Source organism: Penicillium daleae (assembly GCF_028827525.1).
Source record: "Penicillium daleae strain IBT 16125 chromosome Unknown utg000007l_segment0_segment0, whole genome shotgun sequence".
In the NCBI taxonomy this organism is placed as follows: domain Eukaryota; kingdom Fungi; phylum Ascomycota; class Eurotiomycetes; order Eurotiales; family Aspergillaceae; genus Penicillium; species Penicillium daleae.
Genome location: NW_026623155.1, coordinates 1,084,100 through 1,096,178, shown reverse-complemented (window position 1 = coordinate 1,096,178; position 12,079 = coordinate 1,084,100). Strand labels below are relative to the sequence as shown.

The 12,079-nt window shown below is 52.7% G+C and overlaps 3 protein-coding genes across 3 annotated transcripts; 2 read left to right on the top strand and 1 right to left on the bottom strand.

Moving 5' to 3' along the window:
- Positions 1–422: 422 nt before the first annotated feature.
- Positions 423–7,063, top strand: N7458_007562 (glutamate synthase (NADH); the record flags this gene model as incomplete). Its single annotated transcript, XM_056910944.1, has 4 exons — positions 423–598; positions 670–710; positions 820–4,167; positions 4,251–7,063. 4 exons carry the CDS (start codon positions 423–425, stop codon positions 7,061–7,063), a joined length of 6,378 nt encoding a protein of 2,125 aa, XP_056763770.1.
- Positions 7,064–7,862: 799 nt separating this feature from the next.
- Positions 7,863–9,030, top strand: N7458_007561 (uncharacterized protein; the record flags this gene model as incomplete). Its single annotated transcript, XM_056910943.1, has 2 exons — positions 7,863–8,590; positions 9,021–9,030. The coding sequence occupies 2 exons, from the start codon at positions 7,863–7,865 to the stop codon at positions 9,028–9,030; spliced, it is 738 nt and encodes a 245-aa protein (XP_056763769.1).
- A 263-nt stretch (positions 9,031–9,293) lies between these two features.
- N7458_007560 (putative C6 transcription factor) lies at positions 9,294–11,329 on the bottom strand (the record flags this gene model as incomplete). The annotated part of the gene is made up of 3 exons (XM_056910942.1): positions 9,294–10,423; positions 10,485–11,059; positions 11,136–11,329. 3 exons carry the CDS (start codon positions 11,327–11,329, stop codon positions 9,294–9,296), a joined length of 1,899 nt encoding a protein of 632 aa, XP_056763768.1.
- Between the last annotated feature and the right edge of the window lie 750 nt (positions 11,330–12,079).

The window sequence follows — 12,079 nt, the reverse complement described above, 5'->3', positions numbered from 1 at the left end:
GTAATTTTCCCGTTCCCTCTCTTGGGGTCTGTCTGTCCATCCATCGGAGCAGCAGCCTACAATCCCCGGACCTGGTGCTTACTGCGCTGCCGTAATCGCTGCCCATCTTTTTTTTTATTCCACCCCTCCTTTCCATCTTTCTCTCTCTCTTCCTCCCCCTCTTTCATCTTCATCTTCCCCGTTGCAGACGCTGGGTTTCAAAAAATCGCGACTACACACTCCCTCTCGCCCGCGCTGCCCCCAACCCCCCCCCTGTGACGATATCGACAACCATCGCCCTATCGATACCGTTCCCGCCTCAAAGCTCCGGCGGAGATTCACCCCCCACCTCCTCTCGAGGAAGTTCCTAAACAGAACCACCCCCCAAAAACAACCTCTCTCACCCTGTGTCTGTCCATTCTCTGTCGGCTCCCGGCGGAAGAATGGGTCTTACTTTGGAGGACATCTATGGCAAAGATCTAAGTGAAGACCAGGCTCCCCAGGAGTATTCGGAGTACCAGCCGAAGAGTGGCTTTGGCTGGGCCAATGCTCTGCCCGAGAAGCAGGGTCTGTATGACCCCGAATACGAGAAGGATGCCTGTGGTGTCGGTTTTGCTGCGTGAGTGTCATTCCAACTCCCGCTGGTACGAGCCATTGGGCCTCGTAGACTAACATCCCGTGGGGTTCTAGCCACATTAAGGGCAAGGCTAGTCACAAGATTGTGAGCGATGGTAAGTTTATTGCAACTCGGAATTGACCCGGAGGGGGTAGTTTTTGGCTATTCCCTGAGATCGCTCGTTTTACCAAGGAACTTTTCCGCTGACGTCGATGCCCGCTTAGCTCGCAATCTACTGTGCAACATGACCCACCGTGGAGCCGTCGGCTCCGACGCGCGAGACGGTGACGGTGCTGGTGTGATGACCAGCATCCCCCACAAGTTCTTCGTGAAGAACTTCGCCCGTGAGGTTGGCGTGGAGCTGCCTCCGTTGGGCCAATATGCCGTCGGTAACTTGTTCTTCAAGCCCGACGAAGTCGCGCTCCAACAGTCCAAGGCCAGCTTCGAGGAATTGGCTACATCCCTGGGTCTGCGCGTCCTGGGCTGGCGTGAGGTGCCTCGCGACTCGACTATTCTGGGCCCCGCTGCGCTGTCTCGCGAGCCTATCATCCTGCAGCCCTTTGTGGTGCTCAAGTCTGCCTACGGCGAGGGCAACAAGCCCGAAATCACCGATGTGAAGGAGTTCGATGAGCGGACTTTTGAGCTGCAGCTGTTTGTCCTGCGAAAGCGCGCTACTCACGTTATTGGCCTTGGCAACTGGTTCTACCTCTGCTCGCTGAGCAACCGGAACATTGTCTACAAGGGTCAGCTTTCTCCAATCCAGGTCTACACATACTACCACGATCTGGTCAACGTCGACTACGAGGGTCACTTTGCCCTCGTCCACTCCCGTTTCTCCACCAACACATTCCCCTCTTGGGACCGCGCGCAGCCTCTGCGGTGGGCCGCTCACAATGGTGAAATTAACACATTGCGAGGAAACAAGAACTGGATGCGTGCCCGTGAGGGTGTGCTCCGGTCGGAGGTCTTCGGCGAGGAGCTCGACCAGCTCTACCCCATCGTTGAGGAGGGTGGTTCCGACTCGGCTGCTTTCGATAACGTTCTGGAGCTGCTGATGATTAACGGCGTGCTGTCTCTGCCCGAGGCGGTCATGATTATGATTCCCGAGGCCTGGCAGGACAACCCTGCCATGGACCCGTCCAAGGCCGCTTTCTACGAATGGGCTGCTTGTCAGATGGAGCCCTGGGACGGTCCCGCTCTGTTCACTTTCTCCGACGGTCGGTACTGTGGTGCTAACCTGGACCGTAACGGTCTGCGCCCTTGCCGTTTCTACGTTATGGATGATGACCGTATTGTCTGCGCCTCGGAGGTCGGCGCTATCGACATTGACCCCGAGCGCGTGCTTCAGAAGGGCCGCCTGCAGCCTGGAAAGATGCTGCTGGTCGACACTGTCGCCGGTCGCATCATTGACGATGCCGAATTGAAGCAGACTGTCGCCAAACGTCAGGACTTTGCCAGCTGGCTGGACAAGGAGCTTCTGAAGCTGCCGGCGATCCAACAGACTCTGCTCGAGAACAATGTTGACCTTTCCTTCAAGCTTGACGACCAGTCGGTCCAGAATGATGCGCGTCTGCATGCCTTTGGTTACTCCTTCGAGCAGGTCAGTCTCCTGCTGGGTCCTATGGGTGCTGACTCCAAGGAAGCCCTGGGTTCCATGGGTAACGACGCTCCTCTTGCCTGCATTGCCCAACAGCCTCGCCTGCTCTACGAGTACTTCCGCCAGCTGTTCGCTCAGGTCACCAACCCTCCTATTGATCCTATCCGTGAGGCCGTTGTCATGTCTCTGGAGTGCTACGTCGGTCCCCAGGGCAACCTGCTCGAGATGGACCCCACGCAGTGCCACCGTCTGCTTCTCAAGTCCCCCATCCTGAGCATTCCCGAGTTCAATGCTATCAAGAACATCAACAAGGCCCACAGCGACTGGTCTGTCCGCACAATCGACATCACCTTCGAGAAGAAGAAGGGGACTGCTGGCTACATCGAGGCGCTGGATGCTATCTGCGATGCCACCACCGAGGCCATCCAGAATGGCGACAAGGTCATCGTCTTGTCTGACCGCGCCACCTCTGCTGACCGTGTTCCTGTCTCTGCCTTGCTGGCTACCGGTCTGGTCCACCACCACCTGGTCCGCAACAAGTGGCGTTCCCTCGCTGCTCTGGTTGTTGAGACCGCCGAGGCTCGTGAGGTCCACCACCACTGTGTTCTCCTCGGTTACGGTGCCGACGCTATCAGCCCTTACCTCGCTCTGGAGTGTCTCCTCAAGATGAACCGCGAGAAGCTGATCCGCAAGGACCTCAGCGATGAACAGGTCATTGAAAACTACAAGGCCTCCTGCGACGGTGGTATCCTCAAGGTCATGAGTAAGATGGGTATCTCGACCCTGCAGTCCTACAAGGGTGCCCAGATCTTCGAGGCCCTCGGTATCGATGACAGCGTTATCGACCGCTGCTTCGCTGGTACTGCCAGCCGTATCCGTGGAATCACCTTCGACCTGATTGCCCAGGATGCCTTTGCCTTCCACGAGCGCGGTTACCCCTCCCGCGACATCGTCGAGATCCCCGGTCTGGCCGAGACTGGTGAGTACCACTGGCGTGACGGTGGCGAGGCCCACATCAACGACCCCGTCAGCATTGCCAACATCCAGGACGCTGTGCGCACCAAGAACGACAAGTCCTACGAGGCCTACGCCAAGGCCGAGCACGAGCAGATCAAGAACTGCACCCTCCGTGGTATGCTCGAGTTCGACTTTGAGCAGCGCACTCCTATCCCCATCGACCAGGTCGAGCCCTGGACCGAGATTGTCCGCCGCTTCGTCACCGGTGCCATGTCCTACGGCTCCATCTCCATGGAGTCCCACTCCACCCTGGCCATCGCCATGAACCGTCTTGGCGGCAAGTCCAACACTGGTGAGGGTGGTGAGGATCCCGAGCGCAGCAAGCGCATGGAGAACGGCGACACTATGCGTTCTGCCATCAAGCAGATCGCCTCTGGTCGTTTCGGTGTTACCTCACACTACCTGGCCGATGCCGATGAGCTGCAGATCAAGATGGCCCAGGGTGCCAAGCCCGGTGAAGGTGGTGAGCTGCCCGGCCACAAGGTCGTCGGCCCTATCGCTCGTACCCGTCACTCCACCCCCGGCGTCGGTCTGATCTCGCCCCCTCCCCACCACGACATCTACTCCATCGAGGACTTGAAGCAACTTATCTACGATCTCAAGTGCTCGAACCCTCGTGCTCGTATTTCCGTCAAGCTTGTCTCTGAGGTCGGTGTTGGTATTGTTGCCTCTGGTGTGGCTAAGGCTAAGGCTGATCACATCTTGATCTCTGGTCATGATGGTGGTACTGGTGCCTCCCGCTGGACTGGTATCAAGTATGCTGGTCTTCCTTGGGAACTTGGTCTTGCTGAGACCCATCAGACTCTTGTTCTTAACGATCTCCGTGGTCGTGTTGTTGTTCAGACTGATGGTCAAATTCGTACCGGTCGTGACCTGGCCATGGCCTGTCTCCTTGGAGCTGAAGAATTTGGCTTCGCTACAACTCCTTTGATTGCCTTGGGCTGCATTATGATGCGCAGTAAGTCCAATAAATCGTTTCTTTTTAAACGTCTTTTTAGATGTTTTTTTGTGCATGGGAACCAAAATTGACCATTTTTATAGAGTGCCATCTCAACACTTGCCCGGTCGGTATCGCGACCCAGGACCCAGAGCTCCGGAAAAAGTTTAAGGGTTCCCCGGAGCACGTGATCAACTTCTTCTACTATGTCGCCAACGAGATGCGTGCCATCATGGCCAAGCTTGGTGTTCGCACTGTTAATGAGATGGTTGGTCGTGCTGAGCTGCTCAAGGTTCGCGATGAGCTTCGGAACGCCAAGCAGGAGCGGATTGACCTCTCTCTGATTCTGACCCCCGCTCACTCTCTCCGCCCCGGTGTTGCAACCTACAACGTCCGCAAGCAGGACCACAAGCTGCACACTCGTCTCGACAACAAGCTGATCTTCGAGTCTGAACTTGCTTTGGAGAAGGGTCTTCCTTGCCGCATTGAGTGTGATGTCGTCAACACTGACCGTGGTCTGGGTGCTACTCTCTCTTACCAGATTAGTCGCCGCTACGGAGAGGCTGGTCTGCCCCAGGACACCATCCACGCTAACATCAAGGGTTCCGCTGGTCAGTCCTTCGGTGCTTACCTCGCCCCTGGTGTTACTCTGGAGCTTGAGGGTGATGCCAACGACTACGTCGGCAAGGGTCTGTCTGGTGGTCGCCTCATTGTCTACCCTCCTCGCGGCGCTGCTTTCAAGGCTGAGGAGAATGTCATTGTCGGTAACACCTGTCTGTACGGTGCTACTCGCGGTACTTGCTACTTCCGTGGTGTGGCTGCGGAGCGTTTCGCTGTCCGTAACTCCGGTGCTACTGCCGTTGTTGAGGGTTGTGGTGACCACGGTGCTGAATACATGACTGGTGGTCGTATCCTGATTCTTGGACCTACTGGTCGTAACTTCGCTGCTGGTATGTCTGGTGGTATTGCTTACGTCCTGGACATGAACCAGGACTTCCACTCCAAGGTCAACATGGAGATGGTTGAGGTCTCTAACATTGAGGACCCCGCTGAAATTGCTTTCGTCCGCGGCCTCATTGAGGACCACCACCACTACACTGGCTCCGAGCTGGCTGCTCGCATCCTGCTCGACTTCACCCGTGCTCTTCCGCACATCCTCAAGGTCCTGCCTACCGACTACAAGCGTGTCATGGAGGAGGAGGCTGCCAAGGCTGCTGCTGCCAAGAAGGCCGAGTTTGCTCTGCCTCAGCTCCCCAGCACCCCCGTCAACGCTGAGAAGCCCAAGGCTCACGCCGATGAGAAGAAGGCTGACCTGCTGGACATTGAGGACAGCATCAGCGACGAGAAGGCCGAGAAGAAGCGCTCTGCCCTTATCCTGGACAAGACCCGCGGCTTCATGAAGTACACCCGCCGTAGCGAGAAGTACCGCAACCCCTCCACTCGTACCCGCGACTGGGCCGAGCTGTCCAACCGTCTGAGCGAGGACGAGCTCAAGTACCAGTCCGCTCGTTGCATGGACTGTGGTGTTCCCTTCTGCCAGTCCGAGACTGGTTGCCCCATCTCCAACATCATTCCCAAGTGGAACGAGCTGGTCTTCCAGGGCCAGTGGCAAGATGCCCTCAACCGTCTGCTCATGACCAACAACTTCCCCGAGTTCACTGGTCGTGTTTGCCCTGCTCCCTGTGAAGGTGCCTGTGTTCTGGGTATCAACGAGGACCCCGTAGGCATCAAATCGATCGAGTGTGCCATTATTGACCGTGGTTTCGAGATGGGCTGGATGGTCCCTCGCCCTCCTAAGGTCCGCACTGGCAAGAACATCGCCATCATTGGTTCCGGTCCTGCTGGTATGGCTGCTGCTGACCAGCTCAACCGTGCTGGTCACTCTGTCACTGTCTACGAGCGTGCTGACCGCATTGGTGGTCTGCTCATGTACGGTATTCCCAACATGAAGCTTGACAAGAAGGTCGTTCAGCGCCGTGTTGACCTCATGGCCGCCGAGGGTATCAAGTTCGTCACAAACACCGCTGTTGGCCCCGACAGCGAGGTCTCTTTGCAGTCTCTCCGTGCCTCTAACGATGCCGTCATCATCGCCACCGGTGCTACTGTCGCCCGTGACCTCAAGGTTCCCGGCCGTGAGCTCGAGGGTGTCCACTTCGCCATGCAGTTCCTGCACAAGAACACCAAGTCGCTCCTCGACTCTGGTCTCTCTGATGGCGAGTACATCTCCGCCAAGGACAAGCACGTCGTTGTCATCGGTGGTGGTGACACTGGTAACGACTGCATTGGTACTTCGGTTCGCCACGGTGCCAAGTCCGTCACCAACTTCGAGCTGCTTCCCCAGCCTCCCCCAGAGCGTGCCGGTGACAACCCCTGGCCCCAGTGGCCCCGCATCTACCGTATTGACTACGGTCACTCTGAGGTCAAGACTCACATGGGTAAGGACCCTCGTGAGTACTGTGTCATGTCGACCGAGTTCGTTGACGACGGCAGCGGCCGCGTCAAGGGTATCAACACCGTCCGCGTTGAGTGGACCAAGAGCGCCACTGGTGGTTGGGACATGAAGACCGCCGAGGGCAGCGAGCAGTTCTTCCCCGCTGACCTGGTCCTCCTGTCCATGGGTTTCCTGGGTCCTGAGGACCGCCTGCTGGGTGACGAGATCGAGCGTGACCCCCGCAAGAACGTCAAGACTCCTCCTGGCCACTACTCGACCAACATCCCCGGTGTCTTCGCTGCCGGTGACTGCCGCCGCGGACAGTCCCTGATTGTCTGGGGTATCAACGAGGGTCGCCAGGCCGCTCGTGAAGTCGATACCTTCCTCAGCGGTATCAGTTCCCAGCTCCCCGTGACTGGAGGTATCGTCCGCCGTCCGGCCATCGACTCTGTTCCCCAGCTGGCCGAGACCCAGGTCGTCGCTTAAACATGTTGAGAACTCATGCTTTAGGTGATAGACCACTAACGAGGGATGATGACCACGAAGCATTATGCCTTGACCTTCGCTACATTTGAAATCATGGCGAAGTCAGGCGGTAAAATTAAAAAAGTTTGACTAAAATGGAATGACGGGATGGGTTTTTTTCATTTCTAGACTGCGAGGGAGAGGTTGTAAACTTTTCTTGGGAGCTTATTTTCCACAGGAGGTTTTCTCTTCGTTTCTTTTCTCTGATGCTGGTTTTTGTGTTGTTTTTCTCTTTCCTCTCTTGGTTCTCATGCCCATTTTACGCTCATGTTGATGCTCATGTTTGTCTGATCTTTTGATCTGCAGACTCCCTTGCTTTGTCTTTTTCTTATGTTCGCAGCGTTTCTCTATGCAAGGTGTTTAGAGCGTCTGCTTGCCGTGCGCATTTTTTGTTGTACATACCTCTTACGCTCATCTTTACTCCTACTTTCAAGTATTCTATTTGAATCCTGTTTCTTGACTTTCCTGGGTCCATATAGTTCCGGTAGGTTCGTCTGGGCGGCTTTCTCGTTCAAACTTAGCTAACATGGATGAATCGAGTCCCCCGTGGTACAGTAAGCCCTCCTGAATATCAGAAATGAAAGGATCCTTTGTCTTCATTCACAATGTCTGCACAAACAAAATCAAACACCCAAATCAATAACAAAGCCTTTGTTTCTAATAAAAACCACACCCCTACGCCACCCTCCAAAAACAACCGTATAAATTGCCCCGACAATCCCTCCTTCCACGTCAAAACCACCAAACCCTCGATACCGGAATGATCGAGAATATACCAATCCTCATATTCCTACTAATCGTCCACCAACTCCATTACCTCGCCCAAAGCCCCCTCCCACTCCAAAAACTTGCTTACGCACTCGGCATGGTCCAGGTCGAGGATTCCAAACGTCACCGCTCTGGCTTCGCCCGCACAACTTCTTCATTCGATGCAAAGCGCCGCGTTAACATGAGTGGTAGACAGGAAGGCCATGGTGGTAGCGGTGCTGGCGGTATTGTGCGGAGGAGTCGTGACAGTGATAGTCAACGTGAGAGTTGTTCGTCGAGTGATGGTGAGAGTGTTGAGTCGCTTGATGTAACGGGCATGTTGTTGTCTCGAGACTCATTGGAGATGTTGGAATCACCTGCTGGGTGTCTGGGTGAGGGTGAGGTAATGGAGATGAAACAGAGTGTTGATGTAGATTTGACGGAAAGTGTGTCTGTTGAGGAGATGCAGAGTGATCATATTGAAGTGTCACTACACGAGTCTGATAAAGCCGTGAAGGAATCACCGTGTATTTCCACAAATGTATCACTGAGTGGTCCCGTGGAAAGAGGCTCGTTTGGGCCTGTCCAGCTAACCGAAGAACCCGAAAGCAAGTACGCAGAACTACCCCATTATGGTCCCATTGAGGGGGAAGAAACTCCCCAGAGCCCTTCTGAGGAACCATCAGGGCGTCATTTCCTAACGGGAATGAAGAAGGCATTCCAAGAGGAATCATTGGAAGAGTACGTCCCTTTGAATTGGAAGATTCCAGCTCATGCCAGGGAAAAATCGAAGCGTCGTTCTTTGGAAGAAATTTCGCCTATAGTGGATCGGAAGGCGAAGTTGCCTCTAGGGCCTGCGGATGCTCCTCAGAATAAATGATGAATTAAATGGTTTTGTGTGTTCAATACGTTAGTTCAAACGTCTGAATCTAGGGACCAAGGAAGAGTCCACCAAATACGCTTCGATTTTATGTACTTGAAAGATCTTTCCAGGGATCGTTGGAAACGCCTCTCTAGATAGCTCGGGCAAAATCTCTCAAATTTCCTTTCAAGTAGGGTTGATTTGACGTTTTTGAACTTTCCGAGGGGGTTCAAACTTGTGGAAGTCCACTGTAGAAGGGATTTGGAGTGCGTATTAATGAGATACTTTTGTTTTTATGTTTGTTTATAGCCAGCACTAAATCAATATCTTTGGTATTTTTTTCTTGACCAAGTGTTAGACCTCAGCTTCTGCCGTCTTTCTATCTTGTATTGAAGACTAAAGAACGAAAATCCCGTGGCATAGATCAGCCTTGGGTGGAATAATTGAAAGACTGCAATAGTGTCATGTCAACACATGATTGGTTCCACAGTTCCGTGAACCACATTCTTGTGGCCTCGTTGCCTGCGAGTAGATCCGAAGCAGGACTTGCGGGAATAAGGTCTGGGAGTTATAAGAAAAATATTAACAAACAATCCGTCCAACGTAGAAGAGACTGAGTGACTCACCCATAACTTTGTTGATGATCCTCGCTGCACGAGCAGCGGTTTGCTCAAAGACACCCATCTCCTCGAGCGCCAACTGAGCTCCCTCAACTTCTTGCCTCCAATCAAAAGAACATTCGTGTTGGGGATCATATAGTAAGCAAGCAACATGGACAAACGTCGCAGTGACCAGCCAGTAACAGGCGTACCAGACTAATGCTCTATGTCGATCTCTGCCACTACGCCAAAACATGACAATGGACGAAATGCATCCCTGTGCAGCTTCAACGCACCTGCGAGGAGGTTCATTAACGTTGCGCAAATCCAACGGTTGGCGTCGTCTGATCAGGTCCAGAATAAAGGGCCGGTAGATGATGATGCGAAGGTGCATCGATCGCCAAACTAACACCATTCTAGGAGCTTCCATCCTTTCGTATTCTGGGTTTTCAGGACTTGTCTTCATGTAGAGAGGCAGAGAATCAAACCATTCGTTGACCTGATTTCCGAGGTTAAGCATCACAGGAGCAGGCGGTAATTTGCTCTCGAAGAGTTTCATGTTGGCCAGATTGGTTATACAGGCGAGTTTGGACTGCCATATAAGGCTGGAAGCTACTGTACGGGTGTCCCGAGGTTCTGGAAGTTGGACCATATCGACAACAAGGTCTCTATCGTTGAGGTTGTGCGGGAGTTGCATATTAACCCCGCCCAAGGATAGGGTAGGCCGACCAAATGTCAGCCTCGCACCAGAATCGAATATATAAATAGTCCACCACACACGACGTCTCATTTCCATCTCAAATGGGCTGATGCTGGTCGTGGAAAATTCTCGGTGCATGCCAATACTTTGTGCCATGTTCATGGCTAAACCGAGCATTGCAAACCCACTATTCGGTCGATTACGCTTCTGCAGGTAATTGGCCATCAGGGTCAGACCTTGTAACAATGGTAAAGAGCCTCGTTGCAAGAGGCTAAGAGAGAGATGCTGTGATGCGATTCCGTAGAAAAAGTGGTCGGCATTATGATTCGAAGCGTCGCCGGTAAAGGCACCGATTGCGCGGACCATATTATATAGCAATGGCCACGATCCATCTTTCGGTTTAGAAAGGACTCCTAAATTTTCAATGAATGAGAAGGTTTGATAGAGATTGCGGGTCTTAGAGCGCTAACATACCAATGCACTGTGCGCGGAAATACCCTTCATGAAGAATGGGATAAGCGCAATTATACAGTTCAAAATACCAATCAATACATGAGTCCGAATATGATGACGATTGAAGCACATCCTCAGCCAGGGTCGACTTGTCTTGGCCTGGAAATGCCATCTCAGCCTCTTGTAATGGAAACAGGTGCATGTGAAGCGACTGTAAATTCTTCAGAAGAGCATTTCCTGATTGCGGGCCCATGTACCCGATGCCACGTTGAGTTACAGAAAGTGAGCCGATCCCATCATTGACGGAAGTCGAATCCGAAGACTCATCCCAATCGAGAGTATCAGCATCTTCTAAATCGGGCTTTTCGGCTGGTGCAAGTGACTCCTCTGCTTCTGAGGGTTGGGCTATCGGTCGCGAACTGGGGGTGAAAAGAGTGCATTCGCTCCTTGCGTCTCTAGGAAGTGCTTGACTGGTGAAGGGAGAGTGGGCTGAGTTGCTCATCTCTTCCAATGCAGCGTCCACATTGATATTGGGCAGATATTTCCGCCAAGCCGCTTCCAATGCTTGGATGCGTTTTCGACATTGCCTTAATCGCCTGTAGAGTTTGATGAGTAGACTGAATTTGGAAGGGTTGAAAGAACGAATTACTGCCGATACACAGTAAAACTCACTTCTCTGTATTTGCTAGTCTTCCATGTGGTGAGCTATACTGGCATGGATTCCCGCTCCGATGGCAATGTTGGCACGGTATTCTTCCGGAACAACGCACTTTTCGAAGTTTGCAGTTATCGCAGGCCCTGTGTTTCGATATGCTAGGGGCTACGCCATCCTGTGGGGCATCCAAGTCAGCACTTGGTGTTGCCATACCGAATAGTCCGAGCTGCAGGGCCTCTTCGGGGGTTGATGATGCATCGCTCTCTCGGAGATGCACATCGGCGTTTTCTCCGAGGCGGGGTTAACTATGTTCCACTCGTCCAACGACGGGCTACATATGAGACCTATCTATTCAAATCGCCGAATCGGTAGACTTTTGATCTGCAGATTGTCTGATTTTGTTTGGCTACTTAAAAATTTTTACCCTAGATAATTTGTAATAGAGAATTGTGTTAAGAAAGGTCTCCTCCAAGCCCTTGAATCTTTATTTCAAGGTCTATTCGTCTTAGAGGTAAGAGAACAACTAGATCAGGGCTACTAAGGATTAAAATAAAAGTAAGGTTCTCTCTTCCGAATGTCCAACCATACTAGCCGCTTGAGTAGTAATACGAGTATTAAGAAGTTCATGGTTAGGCCTGCATAGCAGAACGTTCATCAACAACGTTTACCATTGCTCTCGAAGAGCTGAGAAGAGTACAGCCCTGTTGGAATAGACTCAATCATAAGTAAACTATTGAATCTGCTTCTGGTATAATCCGATCCTGATACGCCCATGCACAGAGTCAGGAAAGTGCCAACATATCACTGTTGTGAATGGCTTCTAAGATATCAGATAACAATAATCTATATACCTCCAATACTACCCCAATACTACCTCCGATACTCATATTGAAAGAACGGTATTCGACCCGGTAAGTATCATGCCACCTTCACTTGGTCGGCTACCGAGTGGACCTGGAAA